General features: G+C 33.1%; 1 protein-coding gene across 1 annotated transcript; it reads right to left on the bottom strand.

Moving 5' to 3' along the window:
• Positions 1-12,639: 12,639 nt before the first annotated feature.
• Positions 12,640-19,536, bottom strand: LOC148271753 (uncharacterized). Its single transcript, XM_088240984.1, has 3 exons — positions 19,260-19,536; positions 15,576-17,005; positions 12,640-13,149 (listed from the first exon to the last, which is right to left on the bottom strand). Exons 1-3 carry the CDS (start codon positions 19,425-19,427, stop codon positions 12,777-12,779), a joined length of 1,971 nt encoding a protein of 656 aa, XP_088097110.1. The 5' UTR covers positions 19,428-19,536; the 3' UTR covers positions 12,640-12,776.
• Between the last annotated feature and the right edge of the window lie 785 nt (positions 19,537-20,321).

The following is a 20,321-nucleotide window of genomic DNA, read 5'->3' as shown; positions in this document are numbered from 1 at the left end:
AAATTTCTACACACGTTTCTTGATTAAATTCATGGTTTTCGGATATAAGATGATTTGCGAATTCAGAAAAATTATTATTACTCAGACATCTTATATGTTCTTTGATTCTAGCTTTAAATTTACGTGAAGTTTTTCCAATATAGAAATTTGGGCAATTTAAACAATTTAATTTATAAATTCCCGAATGATTTAATTGATCATCCTTATCTTTACAATTTGTTAATATTTTACCTATGTTATTATTAGTATAAAAAGCTGGCCTAATATTGTTAGGTAAAATTTGTGCTATATTATTAGAAAATGAATTAATGTACAAAATTCTACGCCAGTTCTCATTTTTATTGGAAATATTTTGGGAACTGTATAAGTATTTTTTCCTATAGTTTAAGTTTTTTGTTCAAAATATTGTCAATTAAATTTAGTTCATAACCATTATTGAAAGCAATACTCTTTATAGTATTTAATTCTAAGTCAAAATTATTTTTATTTAGTGGTATTGAAGTAAGCCGATGTATCATAGAATGGAAAGCAGAGTGTTTATGTGATAAAGATTATCACATAAACATCCTTTAACATAATATTTATTTATTTATTTATTTATTTATTTATTCACACTCTTTATCAATATATATATTGTTGTGCTATATTTAGTTATAAAGGTGCTAGTCTTGCTTTGTTTCTTTGTTGTTCTCAATATGTGTTATTTTCTAAATGTTAATATTATTTACTTCCCGAAATGAGTTGTTGTAACTCCTAGGAATCTAATTCAACGTATTATACTTGTAAAATACTTTGTGTAATATGATTTATAAATAAAAAAAAAATTAAAAAAAAAAAGTTTAAATAGATAAATTTATAAAAAAATCAAAACGATAGAGACACGCCAATGATGTGTAAAAAAAAACATTTCTCTACTGCCATATTTTTTCCGCCTTTTCTTTTAGCAAAAATAAAAGGGTGGAGTTTCTACCTACTACCCCTGAATGTGCAAATAAAACCTATTTCGCTCGATGCACTTCTGTATATAATTTAGAGCGGACATTCGAAATTGTTTATAGCAAACGCCGGCGTCGCGACGCTACGTGACTCGGGCGTCTAATTCTCCGCAGACAATAGTAAGTTAAGCGGAGTTAGCGGGGGTTCCTCGCAGGCGCAGGCGGCGTCCGCGGTTAACTAGCGACAATTCTCACCCGACTCGGCAAAACTTCAACTGTCAAACAGAAACAACATTAGAATAGGAATTCCCCCGTGAATTAGCTAGACGCTGTGAAATTGCATCTGATTAAAGTCAATTACACTTTGTATATGATATTTAGAAAATGTTTAAATGTTCATAGACTAGAGTCCTTAAAATGTAACATGATTAGAATGACAGTTGTCAGAAAAAGCGACTACATAACTTTGTAGTAACGTCAAAGTACTTATTTATATTGACACACGAAAAATCATTTGTATCTGGCGTGTTAATTTATTTTTTTAATACAATGCTTTTTTATTTTATTTTAATAGTATATTTATACATTTTTACAATTTAAAAAAAATTTCACTCGTTATATTTTTACTAAAACTAAAATCCCACCAAGCCACTTTCTGTAGCTTGTTGGTGAAGATTATATTTATGCTAACTTAATAATATTATTTACATTTATACAAACAATGAATAACAAATAAAAATTAACAGCCGGAAAGATCAGAATAAACATGTTTATACAAATAATAATTCATAAATTTGTTTTTTAAATACAAGAAAATATATGATAATTTAAAATATTTACACTTAAGCTACTATTCATGTATAAACTCTTGGTCGAGTAGCCACTCTCTTATTTTGCTCTTGTTACAATGTGAGTTAAATTTAAGTTCTCTTGCTTGTAACATAAATTTATTTATTTATACACAAAATTATAATTTATGTAAAGTTGCTTTGACTGTCTAACTAGGGCTATTTACCCCGTTCTAAAACAGTCAAAAATATAAAAAAACAGTAATCTATTTATAGAAACAGTTATAAAGATACAGGACAAAGTGAAAAACAAAGTAAAAAACAAAGTAAAAAATGGAGTAAAAACATGGTAAAAAATGTAGTAAAAACATAGTAAAATTGTAGTAAAAACCTAGTAAAATTGTAGTAAAAACATAGTAAAATTGTAGTAAAAACATAGTAAAAATGTAGTAAAAACATATTAAAAAATGTAGTAAAAAAAAACGTAGCAAAAAAAAATAAATTATAAAAACAAAGTAATAAATGCAGTGAAAACATAAAAACAGAATACATAGTAAGAAACATATTTAAAGTGATAATAAAAAATGAATGTATGTTGTATAGCAAAAAGCATATTTAAAGAAAGAAGAAAAAAAACAGCATATTAAAAAATAAAGTAAAAGATGTAATAAAAATTTTAAAAAATAAATACATAGTTAAAACAAGTTAAAAAGTCATGAGGATCTTAAAAATTAAATCAGTAAAAAAACTAAAAATATATATTAACAATTTAAATTAAAAATCAACATTAACATATAAAATCAGCTTTAAAACTAAAAGAAAACCTAATTATAAACGACGTTCTTACAAGGTTACATCATTATGCAAAAACGTTAGAGATGGGACAAATTGATCAATGTAAATTGATCGAATAAAAAAAGAATTCATTTGATGTTGTTCATGAAAAAAGTATAAATGTCTGCCGTGTTTTCACGTGGTTTACCAGCTGTCTAAAAAAGAGCATTTTATTGACATTTAGTGACTTTTATTAGTTCTTTTTGCTGCTGGTAAACCACGTGAAAACACGGGACCGGGACACAACGCATGATTATTATAATCACGTGTTTACACGGCTCCGATACAAAGAACAGAAAAAGGAGTAAGGCCCAGTGTATGTGCGAACATTGCAATGCGCAATGTGGCTCTCCATAAAGGCCAATGTTGGCGAAACTTTCATACAAAAATTACTAATTTAATTATTTCAAATAAATATTAGAAGTTTATTTTTTTATTTTTTTTATTTTTTTTATTTATTTACAATTTTTGAAAACCCGTTAGGGTTACATTAGAAATTTAATATTGTCTAGTCATTTTATGTCTCGTCTAGTCTAGTTAGTTCAGTCATCATGTGCTTTTTCAGATTGATTTTAAATTTGTCTCCAGTAAAAGTTTTCAAGTAGTAAGGTAGGTCGTTGTAGTGTTTAAGTCCATTATGTAGTATTTTTGACTGTCCTGTGTTTGTCTTTGCTTTTTCAATATGATAGTGTTGTTGTTGTCTGGTGTTATATTTGTTATGTCAGCATTTTTGACTAATATTATGTCGTCGTCTTGTATGTTTCCCAGTGTTATTTTGTGCACAATTTTTAAGGTCTCAATTTTAGTCAAGTAGTTTATGTCAAACTGGTGTGTTTTTTTGTACAGTTCAGTCGTAGAGGTCAGGTAAGGTAGGTTGTATGTTAGTTAAAGAATTTTATTTTGTTGTCTTTGTATTCTTGTTATGTTTGTCTTGTTACCAGTTCCCCAGAAGGCGATCATGTAACTGAATTTACTTTTGACATAGGCTTCGTACATCATATTTTTTTCCTTTCTCGGTATAAAATCTTTAATTTTGTAGAAGAGGCTATGTAGTGATGCCATTACTTTAGTGAGTCCGTCTATGTGTTTTGTCCATTTTAATTGTCTGTCCATTGTGAGTCCTAGGTAAGTCACATGTTCTAGTTCTTTAAGAGTTTCGTTGTTTATTTTTATGTTCATGTTATGGTTCTTCTTTTGTGTTTCGAAATGTATTATATTGCATTTCTTGGCATTTAGTGTTAAGAAGTGATTTAGCCAAGTATTTTCATAATTATGACACTTTTAAGAAACCCTTCACAAAGCATAAAATTTCACCAAAATGGGCCGGGCATAGGGTAAATTCTATGTTTTTTCGGCCGGTGCTCAAAGTGTGAAATGAATAGAATGAATGAATATTACAAAATAGGAACATTTTTTACTGTAATAGGCAATAGTAAAAACCTACCTTGCCTTTTTGAATTCGAATATCGGCCATTCGAACATTGTCAGTTAGTATACTTTACGCGCGCAATATGTAATGTATCGCTTCGCGTTATCCGGAAATTGCCTCTCCCCGCTGATTTGGGCGGGAAGGGATATTATCGGATTCCCAGGACCGGAAGTGACGTCACATTTTTTATACACCCCTCGCTGAACATTCTACAAGATGGCTTTCCCAGAAAAAAAACATTTAAAATAATGTATCCACCGTCGTAAACGCGTCTATTGTACATTTATCATCCTGTGTCTAGTATACGAGATTTGGGAATTATACTTGACACTAAACTTTCTTTTACAATTCATATTGAACATGTTATCAATAAATCCTTAAAACTTCTTTGATTTATTAACAGAAGCACAGCTGACTTCAAAAATATCAATACCCTTAAAACTCTCTTCTGTTCCCTAGTTCGCCCGCACCTAGAATATTCCTCTGTTATCTGATCTCCATATTATGATGTTGATATCAAGAATATTGAATCAGTTCAACGTCGATTTTTAAGAAAAATAGTCTGGAGGTTGGGCTTATCCAGAGACCAATATACGTATAATGAGTTAGAAACTACCTTGAATATATCCTCTCTTTAAGAGCGTCGAAATAAATCCGACCTTATAGTCCTATTTAAAATTCTCAACTCACTCTTTGATGCGCCTGAACTACTGAGCTTAATAAAAATAAATATCCCAACTAGAAACCTCAGACAAAACTTACTCTTTCATACTGATAACCATAGAACTAACTATGGTTTTCATTCCCCTATGCCCAGAATTCTTAGGTCTGCCAACAAACATACCAGTCTTGATTTCTTTGATCACAAGTTGTCTTCTTTCAAACGATCACTGAATCAAATTCAATTATAAACACCTCTCTCCCGCTTCCACTCCCACAAAGTCTACTAGAAACCATTCTTTTCCGAGTCTTTCTAATTTTGTTATAATAATTTTCTATGTATAAATGTATCCATAAAAATGCTCATTGGGCGTATATATAAATAAATTAACTTTCACTAGAGTGGGCCGATGGTGTATAAAGTTATTTTATATATATATACACTAAAAGGGGTCTAAAAAGTTGCATTTTGGATCCCTTTGCATGTTTTTTTTTTTTTAAATATTCCATACCACTTTTGGCTCTCAACCGAGGTTTGAAGTAAATAACTGTCTGAATATTTTGTTAATTATCTATATTGATATTTAATTTAGTACGTACTATTATTTGGTATATGATTTATTGCTCCCATTTCTTATATTTCTTAATAGTATTAAGTAAGTTTCTAGAAAACATATCTCAATTATCATTTAAATTATGTTTTTAAATATATTATTTTTCTGTTAATGATACTCATATTTTGTTTTGTTTTTAATACTACTATATTTTACTATTATTTTGTTGATTTTAATGATACCATTATTTTATATATTTGATTTTGTGTGATTCTTAATTTGTATAATTTATATTTTAAAAATTATTTCTGATTATATTTTTTGCAATGTATTCTTTGGAATTTTATTATTTATTACATTTACCTTTTTTTTCTAGATTGTTATTCTATGTCATTATAATTTGATCTAATTAATTTTACTATTTACTTTTATTGTGGCTTGACACGGGTATAGCCTAAAAAGCCTTAATAAGTTCATTAATATTTAAACTAGTGTAATTTTGAATAAATAAATAAATAAAAATAAATAAGGACTTTTTTGTTAGTAAAGATATAACTTAATCACATTACAAATTCGAACTCGTTTTAAAACTACCAAAACGCAAAAAGTTTACACACCGTGGAACTGATTCCGTTGAGCGCCTGGCTAATATTGATGAAAACAATGGCTCATTAAAACAGTGCTCCCCATTTATTACAGAATAAAGTGCAGTTCACGCCCTTAGATGCTTATTTAATAAAGCCAAATGCACATTATAAATTTAAATTTATTGCAACAGAGAGGGAAAACATTTTTGAGAAGGAAAAATGGGAGTCTAGGCATTTACAGGCCCTATGACCTGTCATTGGCTGGTTTAAGTGTCCACTTTACACACTGTGTAACATTCACCATTCTACCTATGTTTTAACATCCAAATTTCCTCAACTCTTTCAACTGAAATGTAGCCACTTAAACCAGCCAATGACAGGTCATTAGCCCTGTAAATGCCTAGACTCCCATATTCCCTTCGCAAAAACGTTTTCCCTCTCTGCTGCAATAAATTTAAATATGAACAACTCCCTAGGGAGAAATCCAGCCAGTCTGTAAGCATTTGGACATACTCAAAACATTGTTGCACATTATAAAATTTAATTGGATTGATTTTCTTACATAAATACGAAATGACAGCCGGTTTAGCGCAAAAAAAGACTTTTTCGAAAACTTTAAACTCTAGTTGCGGGCTAAAAGTAGTATCAAATATGTTTTTATGATATTTTTTGCATTCCGAATAATCCAAAAGGCAACTATTTAGACCGCTTTTATTTCGACATTTGGAAAATATATTATTGGCCCACCCTATTTTACACAGTTTGACAAAAAATACTCAGAATTTTCGGATTAGGTAAACATATTACTCGTACATGTTGCGTCAGTTTTTTTCCGAATTTAAAAATGAGCTCCAAAAGAGAAAAAAAAAAAACAAAATTATGTCATTAGAAAGCAAATTTTCTGTTCTAAAAGACACTGCGTTTGTTTTTACAATAAGTTTATTATTTTATTTAATTACAAGCCTTCAAAGTGGATAGCCAGGTAAACGAATGTGAGCATTTTGACACACCCCGAAGTTCGCGTTCAATCGAGGAAATAAAGCTGCCAATGCTGCTTACGGTATTTGCGCAGTTTACGGTAAAGTTTATATGAATTATTGACTAATTAAAATCCAATGAAGAGAACAAAAGGACTCAGCAAAAAAAATACAATGAATTACTCAATTCTCTCTATTCAATTATATTATATTCTAATTATCTCTGTTCTATCAAATCAGTCAATAATGTATTCTCCTTCATTATGGAACAACAAATTATTAAATAATGTATTCTCCTTCTGTTGGATGCTCGATACCTTCGACCTCGGGACTGTAAACAAGGCCTGCCCTCACGCGATACGCTTGTTCGAAGAAAAACCGGGAACGTTTGATTTTAGGTAAACTAATTGACGATATGGTTTTGAGTGTCAATCCTGGAATTAATGAAAGAAGTAAGGACTTACGGTTTCCTCCCTTTGGCACTGGTCCAGAAAGACATCGTTATCGTTTGCACTGGTCACTTTGCACGTTTTCTTGTATGTTGATGAGTCGAAATCACTGTCACGCTCGCGGTACGGTTTTCGTTGTGTTGTGTTTTATTGTTGTATTGTCACGCGTTGCTTTCTTGACTCGCCGTCAGGGAGGAGTAGGTACATTGAGATTCAAAACAAGGACCAACGGAATCAAAGGAAGGAATGGCTTGACACTTGAATAAAAGAAAATGAATCCGAAACCCCCTCATTATTTACAACAAATTAGTCAATAATGTATTCTCCTTCATTATTTTACAACAAATCAGTCAATAATGTATTCTCCATAACTATTTTACAACAAATTAGTAAATAAAGTATTCTTTATTATTTTACAACAAATTAGTCAATAGTGTATTCTCCTTTATTATTTTACAACAAATTAGTCAAAAATGTATTCTCCTTCATTATTTTACAACAAATCAGTCAATTATGTATTCTCCTTCATTATTTTACAACAAATTAGTCAATAATTTATAGCATCTTCTCCGTTCATTGTGCAAATATCGCAAGCAGCGTCGTCAGCTTTATCTCTAGATTTAACGCGAACTCAAGGTGTCAAAAATGCTTACTTTCGCCTACTTGTCATTCCATTTTGAAAGCTTATAATAATAAAAAAAAACTTGTAGAGCCGAAAATGTTCTTTCGAATGGCCTTTACCATTTTTTTTGTTTTTGTTGCTCGTTTTAAAATTAAGAAAAAAAACAGACACAATTCATGTAAACACCGTGTATATTTATTTTTTATTGATTAGTCATATAGACCATTTTCTTTGTTTTAGAGAGGCACGATTTAATAAAGTTTCTTTGTTTTTGCAATTTGTCAACCTATCTGAATATTTACATATCACAACAGAGATAAAGAACATTTTAGAGAAGGCAATATAAAAGTCTAGTCTTCAAACATTTGTACTTCAAAACATTGTTAAATAAATGTCTCTGTTGCAACAAATGTTTATCTCTATAAATCCCCAGGGAAGAAATCCACCCTTTCTACAAACATTTGGACATACTCAAAACATTGTTTAATAAATTGTGATTTCCTCGTATTATTGGGGTCTAATTATTTCAGCGAAGAAAACTGAAAATTCTTATGCAGTTTGACCGTCTGGTAAATTGATTATCGTCGCCCAGTGCCACCCTGTTCTTAGGGGAGTATTTGCTATAATTGGACAAGGGATTCAATTAGCCACAGGGGGTGAAATTCGATTCTTCTTGTACTATAGAACTGATTGAAGTATTGAAGAGCGATCTCTTGAGCAAATGTGAGCAAAATGATGAAAAACAAGGTTACGTACAGTAAGGTTTAATCAAATGACAGTTTAATAGGGAAGTTGATCGTAATTTTATTTTTTTTATTTTTATTTATTTAACTACTGTCTGCGGCGATTTTTGTTTTATATTATATATATTATAGTGACATCTATCCGCTCCAGAGTAAAGCAAACATGATGAAATAAATTATAAGTTTAAGACGTGTTTTTGGAAGGTAACCAAAATGCATAAAAATGTGCACCCCGCAGCAACATAAGGTTTCTGAAATGCACAAATGTGCGCACACCGTAATCAACGTGTTAAGATATACTATTAAACTTATAGTAACCTAGCCGGACCGAAGGGGGGATTCGAATCCCCCATAGACCAATTTTAACTCGATAACTCAAGTATTACCTATTAAAGCTATTTGCCGTATATTTTTGTAATCGTGAAATTAATAGAAAGAATCGTTTTTCTGTTTTTGTTTTTCAATTTTGAAAAAGTTGTTTTTTTCGCAGACAGGCTGGATTTCCTCCATGGGGAGTTATTTAGAAAAACATTTTTGAGAAGGGGAGATGGAAGTCTAGGCATTTACGGGGTTTATGACCTGTCATGGGCAGGTTAAACATCCCCTTACCGCCCCGTCTCTAGGGCAATGAATCTACCGAAATCATCGATTTCTTTTTCTATATCTACCGATTTTCGTTTGATGGAGGCTGGCAACGCTGGATGAAGATGCTACGAACTATAAACTAAATTAGTTGTATAATAATTGACTAATCTGTTGTAAAATAATAAAGGAGACCACTCTATTGACTAATTTGTTATAAAATAATGAAGGAGAATACATATTTGAATAATTTGTTGTAAAATAATGAAAGAGAATACATTATTTTATAATTTATTTTTAAATAATGAAGGAGAATACATTATTGACTAATTTGTTGTAAAATAATAAAAGAGAATACATTATGACTAATTTGTTGTAAAATAATAAAAGAGAATACATTATGACTAATTTGTTGTAAAATAACGAAGGAACGTACATTATTAAATAATTTGTTATAAAATAATGAAGAAGAATCTTGGATTGGCACACGAAGCCTAAGACTGGTCACCTTAACATGCAACAGATGACCAAACTACCTTGCATTTGGTTTACAAATACAGTGCCTAATGCACCACGGAAAGGGAATGATGAAGATTTACAAAATATGCATGTTTCCATTATCCAAACTGAGTTTTTCTTGGAAATGATTTTCCTGGTTTTAAATCTTTTGTCCTGTTGGGGGTACATACGGAGCGCAGCTACTTCCGGCTCTGGTTTCCGCTTCCGGTCTCCGCTGCGCTAGACACTTCCGGTTTCCGGGAGACGTTAAAAAATGCTGTGCTCTTTGCTGAAAAGGTGACATCAGACTTGCAAAACTGTCGCAAATTATGAATTACTTTTTAGATTAAGAATTTGAATATTAGCGGACAATACTAGCGGATCCGAGAGACGTTGTCCTGTCCGAACGTTGGCTTGCCTGGAAAAATACTTTTCAATAATAAGTAGGTACCTAGGTACTTGTTAACGATTGAATTCCAAAATAAAAAATTTTGAATATTCAAATATTGAATTTAAGTAAGCACCTATAGTCCTTAAAATATAGCTTGATTAGAATGACAGCTGTCAAACTATTGTCATTAGTGATGGGAAATTACTAATCACTGATCAAATCGATTTTATCAGTTATTTCATGCAATCATGTAACTCTTTCTCCGAAAATTGATATAGAAAACGAAAAACAAGCCTATTATATAATGTTTAACGAAATTGTTCTCCAAAAAATAAGACATTTATACTTTTTACATGAACAACATCAAATGAACTATTTTTTTTTCGATCAATTTACATTCATCAATTTGTCCCATCTTTAACGTTTTTGCAAAATGATGTAACCTTGTAAGAACGTCGTTAATAATTAGGTTAATTTTAGTTTTAGAGCTAATTTTATACATTTATGTTGATTTATATGTCAAGCATTGTATTAAAAAATTAATTAACACGCCAGATACGGATAATTTTTAGTGTAAATATAAATAACTCCTTTGACGTTACTACAAAGTTATGTCGTCACTTTTTCTAACAAATGTCATTTATTTATTCTAAGGACTATAGGTCCTTGTTTATGGTTGAGTTCCAAAGCATAAAATAATTCATTTTCAAATATGGAATTCTTTTTGCGAATGTCAAACTCGGCTCTTCTCTGCACTTTATTCACGAATGCGGTTTTAAAAAATGTATTTAATGTCAGTTAATATTATTTTAGTATCTTTTACCAAAAATCCAGTTAAAGAAATAAATCGGAAGAGATTATAAGGAATGTAAGGAAAGAATCTGATTGCGATCCATAAAAAGCTAATGCTGTTTGTAAACATTCAAAAACAAACTTTTTTAAACACAAAAAAAAACATCCTTCCATGAATCGTGACGTATTAGGGGCGTGGCCATTGGAATGACCATTTTTGCGGGAATTCAGAATTACAAATTCGAAAACATTTTTTGTGATACTAAAAATTAACATAGAAATACAAGTCTTATAACGACAGAACCAATGTATTAAGATACTTAAATTTATTTCAACAAAAAGGGAAAACATTTTTGAAAAGGTAATATGGAAGTCTGGCCATTTACAGGGCTTATGACCTGTCATTGGCTGGTTTAAGCGGCCACTTTACACACTGTGTAACATTCACCATTCTGCCCATGTTTGAACATCCACATTTCCTCAACTCTTCCATCTGCTGACTTTTGTGAAGTAAAAGAGCTGAAACCTTTATCACGTGGGTGAGATTCATCCGGCCGAACCAAATCACCTACTAGGCAACGCCTGAAAACAATTTTTCAATTTTTATACTTCTTCTTTTACCAGGTAGTAATTCAACAATGTTTGATTATGTCCAAATGCTTGCAGACTGGCTGGATTTCCTCCCTAGGGAGTCGTTCATATTTTAATTTATTTCAACAGAGAGGGAAGACACTTTTGAGAAGGGTCGCATATTCTAGGTATTGTAGATTGTTTAAAATAGTTTGTTGACGGGTTTTAAGTGTAAACATCAGTTTAAGTGTATTGTTGGATGTTTAACAAGGAAAAAGTGATTTTTTTATCATTTATTAATATGCTAACAAACTCATCAAAACCTTTTTTTTTTTTAAGTTTTAAAATTTTAAAATTATTCCTCTTACGTTCCGTAAAACCGGAAACCTATCACAACACTATCATTGGTGGCTTTAGAAGAACTTGTGACGTCATGCAAAGTGGTTCGTGTTTATTAAAATCATTTATATTATTTTTTCATACATTTTCAAGAAACTGCTCTACATTTTAATGCTCTAATTTGTACCGCGCGTAAGAACACATTTTTAATATCCAATTTCCCGTAGCGCTGAACTTCCTCATTGATCGGTTATTATTTACAATAAGTTGTGACGCTTCAAAGTAGTTACTATGTGTAGTGGGAGAAACAGCGGAAAAAAAAGGGAGGGAATGAAAGGAGGGGCGTGAGTTATACAGTGGATTGCATGTTGGTTTAATTGGTGTCCTGGCGAAACCGGTAGACATAGAAAAGTCGGTAAGTGGTTTATATAAATATTTAATTACATTAAGTAAAAAGTTAATGCTTTGTATATTTAAATATTACAACAGAGATGAAGAACATTTTAGAGAGTGTAATATAGAAGTCTAAGCCTCTTCTAGGTTTCTCTCCAAGTAGAACCTTTCAATTACCTGATGAAAAATTGTCAAAATAAGAATTATTTAAATTTGTTACAACAGAGAGGGAAAACTTTTTTGAGAAGGGAATATGGGAGTCTGGGCATCTACTTAACTATGTAGTAGGTCAATTGGTTCAGCCGGATGAATCTCACCCACATGATAAAGGTTTCAGCTCTATTACTTCACAAAAGACAACAGATGGAAGAGTGGAGGAAATGTGGATGTGCACACATAGGCAGAATGGTGAATATTACGCAATGTGTAAAATGGCCACTTAAACCAGCCAACTACAGGTCATAAGCCCTGTAAATGCCTAGACTCCCATATTCCCTTCTCAAAAATGTTTTCTATCTCTGTTGCAACAAATTTAAATATGAACAATTCCCTAGAGAGAAAATCCAGCCAGTCTGCAAGCATTTGGACATACTCAAATCATTGTTGAGATATAAATTAAATCAACATCACAGATCAATTCTGCGCAATATAAATATCTTCTAGATTGATTTTTGGCTGCCTGGTATGTTCCAAAAGATGTCTGTTCAGCTGACTTTTGAGATGGAATTTTTCGGGGCAAACTGTACACATTTGTTCTTTCTCTCCGTGCCGGCTCTTGAAGTGCGCCGTCCTCCGACTGGCCGACGAGAAGCATTCTCCGCACTCGTTGCACGTGAAAGGCTTCTCCCCGGTGTGCAGTCGCTGGTGCAGAATGAGGGCCTTCTTGTTGACCAGCTTTCGCCCGCAGTCGGAACACTGCTCGGGCCGGGCTTTCGTATGGACTATACCGTGCTCGTTGAGGCTGCCTTTGTTGAAGAAACCTTTGCCGCATATCAGACATTTGTACCTGCAACAGAAACAGAATACTTCCATAAGAGAAACGCACTGAGTAGATTAACTCTCAAAAGACTGCGCTAAGAATTACCTCTGGAGACAGTACAGTAATGTCACATTACACCAAGCAAAATATGACATGCAGTAAAAAATAAAATTGAACACATATACAGTTGAATTTGGTTATTACGATCACAGAAATAGCGAGACCTCGGATATAATGAGGAAACACGTCTCCAATACGTCTCCTACGGACTATTTGCGTCAGAGTGTTTCCATACTTTCTCGGGTGTCCTGCAAGGCTCTAACCTGGGTCCATTGTTGTTCTCAATTTTTATTAATAATATTAAAAATGTAATTTTTAACTATTTTATTTTATTTATTTTTATTTTATTAGGGAAATCAACAGTTCTACATACATATTTTTAGTAAACAAACAGATATAGTGTATAAACTCAGAACTAATAACAGATTTCCACATAGTATACAAAGTTAGTAAAGAATATATATATTACATATCAAATAAATACATACAATTTATACATATAAAAATGTTATTTTCATGTACTCAATAATCAAAGATTTTTAAAATATTTATTTTAAGATCATTAAGTTACTGTAAATTGGGCGGGATTAGGACAAGAATGCTTGAAGAGAGGATAAGGAGGGGAGGGGAGATGTACTTATTATTATAATGTCTACTAAGTTACATAATACATTTTTAGTGTAAATTTTAAATCTGACAGAGTGATGTTTGTGTAATCTATATTTTTAAATTTTGTATTGTACATTGAAAAAGTCCTACGAAAAAAAGCATTTTTAACATACGATGTTTTACTTATTGGTACATGAAATTACATTAATTTTGACTCTCAGGCGAATGTGCGGAAAAACAATGTATGATAGGTGCCCTAATGTCGAAATTAGAGCAGAATGCAAGGCTGAGTTAAGCATTATCGACAAAATTAAGAAAGGTCTTTTGCGATGGTTCGGTCATGTGGAGCGAATGAATGATGAAAGAACGGCTAAAAAGATTTATGATGCGAATGTGTCTGGTTGTAGAAGTCGAGGAAGGCCGAGAAAGACATGGCATGATCAAGTACAACAAATTCTTGAAAGTGGTCATGTGAAAAGTCGGAATAATCGACGTGCGTACATGAGAAGATGTATGAATGGGAAGGAAGCAAAGGGAGTGTGCCAGGACAGAGTGGTGTGGCGTTCTATCCTCTCTGCCTACCCCTCCGGAGAAATGGCGTGATGGTTAGTTAGTTAGTTAGTTAGTAATTTTGACAATTTATTTATTACAAAAAATTATTCTTAAAGGTGACAACTTCTGACGATTTTCGTCTTCTCCAAGCGGATATATCTAATATATTTGAATTTGAAGGCGACACAAACTTGGGTTTAATGTTTCCAAGTGTTCGGTCATGTCCTTCACTAGGGCCCAAAAAACTCAATTTTTTCGTTACAAAATGAATGACCAGAATCTGATACGAACATCGAATTTTAAGGATCTGGGCGTTAGATTTGTGAGCACCCTGACATTTCATGAACACATAGAGACAATCAGTGGTAATGCATTGAAGATGTTAGGATTTGTTCTGCGCACTGCCAGGGTTTTTCGAAAATAACCGCGCACTGAGAACTCTTTGCAACTCCTCGGAGCGAAGTAGACTCGAGAGTGGCTCGATGATTTGGGGGCCACATGAACTGAAGTACTCTCTTATGATAGAGAAAATCCAAAAGAAGTTTCTGAAACATCTCTACATGAGAGAGTGCGGGTATTATCCTCGGCTCTACCCGACCGAGTTTCTCCAGGGTATGCTCAGCTACAACAGTTTAGAGACTAGAAAGAATGTGTATTTGACTACACATTTTTTTTTATTGTTGCGCGGTGTGATAGATAATTCTGAGATAATGATGAGCATTGGTTTGTATGTTCCTGATAATTACCTAAGACAGCATCAGCATAGATTGTTTCATATTCTGATATACAGGACCGACCTGCCGATGATTATGCCTGTTGGAAGAGCTACCGCTATGCTGAACAACATCGCTCTGGATATTGATCTGTTCCATGTATCCGAAGTGGTTTTCCGGAGCAGGATTCTCCTACTACTTTGACATGAGTCTCTTACATGTATTTTTTTCAAATATAATATGTACGTATTAAATGTATGTTTGTAATGAACACATATGTTATATTTAAATAAATAAATAAATTGAACAATTGTCCACGTTTTAGCCCCATATAGGAAATGGAGAATATTAGGGCTTCCATCAACCGCTTTTTTGTACTTATTGGTATACCTCGATCTGGCCAAATCTTCTCCAAACGGTTCATTGCTGTGGCAGTATACAGTTTGGCAATTCACATCCAGGATCCTGGTTCTGTTTCACGGACAACTTTCAAAGAAAACAATAAATAAATATACGAACCGTCTCTCTTTTAGATGCTTGCTGAGAATATGCAACTCCAACAGAGTCTTCAAGCTTCTAGGCTCCCCGCAATAGTCGCAGAAGAACTCCTTCTTCTTCAGAACGGCCCCCTTGTGCCTCTGCATGTGCTCCTTGAAGTATCGCAGATTACGGTAGCTCTTTCCGCACAGCGAGCAGAAGGCCTTCGTGTGGCTGTGCCGGTGAATCGCGAGCCGGCTCTGCGAGCTGCACAGCTTCCCGCAGACTTCGCAAATGTGATTGTATTTGTTCGACGAATGCGTCAGCCGCACGTGCTCGCGCAGGATGTGCGCAGTGTAGAATCTTTTGTCGCACCCGTAGCACAAGAACTTCTTTTCGCCGTGGTACACCATATGCGCCTTGAGGACGTTTTTGAAATAAAAAGACTTTCCGCAAACGGGGCATAGATGGGTTTTTTTTCCGCTGTGCATTATCATGTGACGGTTCAAGGTTCCCATTTCTATGTACGACTTGTCGCAGACTCTGCAAACGTACCTCGTTCCTTCCGGGTGCGTCGCCTTATGCACGTTCAACTCTAATTCGTTGGAAAAAGATTCACGACACATCGGGCAATGGTGCGAATCGTCCATTTTCAAATCTTTCACTTCTCCAATATTGATCAGGCTATCTCCGCCATTTTCTAATTCGTTCGGATGTTCCTCCGACAAATGATCGACGAGCATGTATTTGAAATAGAACGCAGCGTCACAAATTTTACAAGTGTATCTTTTGTCTTGATGATATCGCATATGGCATTTAAGCGCATTTCTGTGATAGTACGACTTTCCGCATATGTTACACGTATACAATTTGTTACCTGTATGTGTAACCATGTGTCTTTTTAAAATGCTCAGCTTTCGATACGTTTTAAAACAAATTTTGCAAATGTGTCTCGAATCTTCCGAATGATTTTTTTTATGCTCCTTAAAATCATTTTTGCTACTGAAAATTTCTAAACACATCGAGCATTCATAATCGTTTGAATCTAATTTATAAACAGAATTCGTTTTTAAAAAATTATCACAGGCTACTTCTTTGAATAAAGTGTTCAAAATCACCCCGTCTTTATCAATTATAGGATTCAAAAATGTTGCCGGATTCGTTCCGGAGCTTTCTTTTTTTACGCTGTCAAGGAAAAAATTCTGTTCTGAATTCGAATGATTGTTTAACAGCTCCGCGCCGACTTTCTCTTGTTTCAATTCATTTTTTTCTTCTGGGAGTATGATGAGAATGGTCTGATCTTCCGTCGGATTATCTTGAGAAATATTCTTGACTTGATCACAGAATGCGTTGATGCAATTATTAAGAGTAACGTCGGCATCTTCGCACTGGATTCTGAACTTGTATGAATTGTGAATTGTTTCCAAACAATTTTGGCAGACGTTTTCCGGCATGGACTCACTATCTTCAATCTGAAAGGAGATTAAATAAAAATTAATAGATAAAACATCAAGAGCCTAGAGAATCTACTTTCTCTAAATGATTTCCAATCATTCATTGCAAAAATTTGTATGATCAGTATCTTAATACAACAATGTTTGATTATGTCCAAATGCTTGCAGACTGGCTGGGTTTCCTCCCAAGAGAGCTGTTCATATTTAAATTTATTTCAACCGAGAGGAAAAACATTTTTGAGAAGGGAATATGGAAGTCTGGGCATTTACAGGGCTTATGACCTGTCATTGGCTGGTTTAAGTGGCCACTTCTCACACTGTGTAACATTCACCATTCTGCACATGTTTGAACATCCACATTTCCTCAACTCTTCCATCCGTTGACTTTTGTGAAGTAAAAGAGCTGAAACCTTTATCACGTGGGTGAGATTCATCCGGCTGAACCAAATCACCTACTAGGCAACGCCTGAAAACAGCAGCCAGTCTGCAAGCATTTGGACATAATCAAACATTGTTGAATTACTACCTGGTAAAAGAAGAAGTATAAAAATTGGAAAACTGTTTTCAGGCGTTGCCTAGTAGGTGATTTGGTTCAGCCGGATGAATCTCACCCACGTGATAAAGGTTTCAGCTCTTTTACTTCACAAAAGTCAACGGACGGAAGAGTTGAGGAAATGTGGATGTTCATGGGCAAACATGGGCAGAATGGTGAATGTTACACAGTGTGTAAAGTGGCTACTTAAACCAGCCACTGACAGGTCATAAGCCCTGTAAATGCCCAGACTTCCATATTCCCTATTCAAAAATGTTTTCCCTTTCTGTTGAAATAAATTTAAGTATCTTAATACATTGGTTCTGTCGTAATAAGACTTGCATTTCTTCAAAATCAATGGACATGATCATAAATTGGATACAAAAATGGAAATGTATATTTTCAAACTGACATACAACGAGCATATAGATAATACAGTAAATAAATCACTGAAATTACTTGGCTTCATTAACAGAATATCCTCTGATTTTACTAATTTTATTTATTTTATTAACATAAACGGCAAATCTGCCTTTTACAAACATTTATAATACTACATATTTGGCTTAATATTTTATTTTTTTTGAAAACATGAATTTCCTTATACCTAAGATATATTTAAAAAAATTAAACTTAAAAATTATTCAAGATTTATATTTTTTTAAATTACCTAAAAATTATACAGCATATTCAGCAGAAAGTTTAAATAATAAAACATTCTACAGTAATACAACAAGAAAATCATAAGTACTGTTTCATACAGCTGGGCAAAGTGAACAAAAAACTGTGTATATTATGAAATGCATGAATAAATAAATATAATTACCATTCACCATCTTTGAAAAAGTTCAAAGGGTTTGTTCTATAGGAACAATACCCTACACTAAATAAATCAGATACGTGGGAATAACTATAATGTCCGTACAATCAAAACTCTATATTGCTCAGCTGTTCGCCCTCTTCTAGAATATGCCTCCGTGGTCTGGTCTCCATTCTATGTCAATCGCATGAGTCACATTGAATCAATCCAGCATCGCTTGCTTCGAAAAGTAGCGTGGATGATTGGACCAGAGAGAGGTAATTATTTTTATGCTGATATAGAGTCAATGTTTAAATATTTATAGTGTACAAAAACGTAGAACTAATATTGACTCCATATATATGTTCGGCATACTAAATAGTATAATCAATGTTCCATCATTACTGGCACAAGTAAAATTCAATATTCCGACTCGTAGGTTGAGAAACAATGAAGTACTGTTTATCAATTAGCATAGAACAAACTATGGCCTGAATTCTCTATTGACTCGTCTTTGTCGTATTGTTAACTCGAGACAAGATCTGGACTTTTTTGGTTTGAGTTTACAGCGATTGAAACGAGCACTAAATAAATAGTCCAGATCTTGTCTCGATGTCCCTTATGTTTGTCAATGCTTCTTTTCTTTTTTTTAAATGTTTTTAACTATTATTTTATTGTAATATGTCAACCCTATAAATTGTATACATTAGAATGTCGCTTAATAAATAAATAAATCAAATAAAAAATTATATGCGAAGTAAAACCAAACGCAACATCTTATAGAGCAGAAAATTTTATTTCAAATGACATATCAGCTTTACCATTTTGTTTTACTTATGTTAACACCGGATATTTTACGACGCGCAAAATTCAAGACAAGTTAAACATTCGTTGTTGAAAAATTCCAGTAAATAATTATAAATGAAATACAAAATGCGTACCTCTAATGAAGATATACAAAGTAACATATCTTTAACCGTATAAACGTTATGATCGTCTATTGCCCCATCGAGTGGAAGTAAGTTGTCTTCTTCAGAGAAACAAATCCGACATATTTTATGCTTTAAAGACCCCGCGAGCAAGTGCCGTATGATCAATTCTTCGTTCATGGCTGTAAAAATGTCAAAATACTGATATTTACCGCGCTGGCTACTGTCAAAAATATTTGTTATCAAAATTACGTTTTCGCCGACAAGTCACAATTTGCGTGCCCCGGTGTTTCTTTTTTCAAATGCTTTGTGGCTGTTCGAATAATGAACCTACGTACTGTGCGTGGGATAAAAGTACTTGATTATGACACAGGGTGAAAAAAGAGAATAAAAAATATGTGCCTTGTTGAAAACCCACCCTTTGTTTCATCATCATCTTCATTCCTTTTCTGCACCTAATGGCGCATAGGGCACTGCATTGATACATCAATCGTAGCGTTTTTTGATCATTTTTGTTATATAAAGGTAAAATAATCAATTCTAAGCTTTAAGTGCCAGTCCAGGGATTATAAAATATTTTTGTGTAAAAACACATTTTTAAATAAATATTTCATGTCAACCATGTCGGGAATCGAATCCGAGACTTCTTGCATGGTTGGCAAACGTGATGATTACCATACCACGAGGCCGACAACCAATTCTTTGTTTAAAATTTAATATTCATAATACTCGTACCATTGTTTGATAATAAAACGATTTTTTCAATTACTGTTTCACAAATTAAACTGTTCTGTGAAATGCATGGTTTCTAAATAATGAAATATAGCAACGCGTGCAAAAAATGAGGAACCAGCAACTGCTGTAATAGTTTCAAAAAAAATAATTCACTTTTATTACTTGTAACGAAAAAAATTCAATTCTCTTTTCGTCCCTTTTTTCACAACTTAAGTTTTGTTCAATTTTTAAAATATTATTTATGAAGTGCCTTATGCACCGTTAGGTGCGGAAAGGGAATGATGATGATTTAAATTTAAACGGTCACAAAACAAGTTCAAAATTTAATAATTAAAACAG

This window comes from Micrasema longulum, unplaced genomic scaffold (genome assembly GCF_059751315.1).
Source record: "Micrasema longulum isolate JH-2025_06_02 unplaced genomic scaffold, ASM5975131v1 h1tg002677l, whole genome shotgun sequence".
NCBI classification, from domain to species: domain Eukaryota; kingdom Metazoa; phylum Arthropoda; class Insecta; order Trichoptera; family Brachycentridae; genus Micrasema; species Micrasema longulum.
The sequence above is the reverse complement of the archived record's forward strand: the minus strand, read 5'-3'. Positions and strand labels throughout refer to the sequence as shown.

Excerpts from the sequence above, each read along its gene's own strand:
- LOC148271753 (XM_088240984.1), bottom strand. The coding sequence starts at position 19,427 with ATGAACGAAGAATTGATCATACGGCACTTGCTCGCGGGGTCTTTAAAG. Across the intron at positions 17,006-19,259 it reads TTTGTATATCTTCATTAGAG|ATTGAAGATAGTGAGTCCAT; the intron begins GTACGCATTTTG and ends ATCTCCTTTCAG. Across the intron at positions 13,150-15,575 it reads AAGCATCTAAAAGAGAGACG|GTACAAATGTCTGATATGCG; the intron begins GTTCGTATATTT and ends TTTCTGTTGCAG.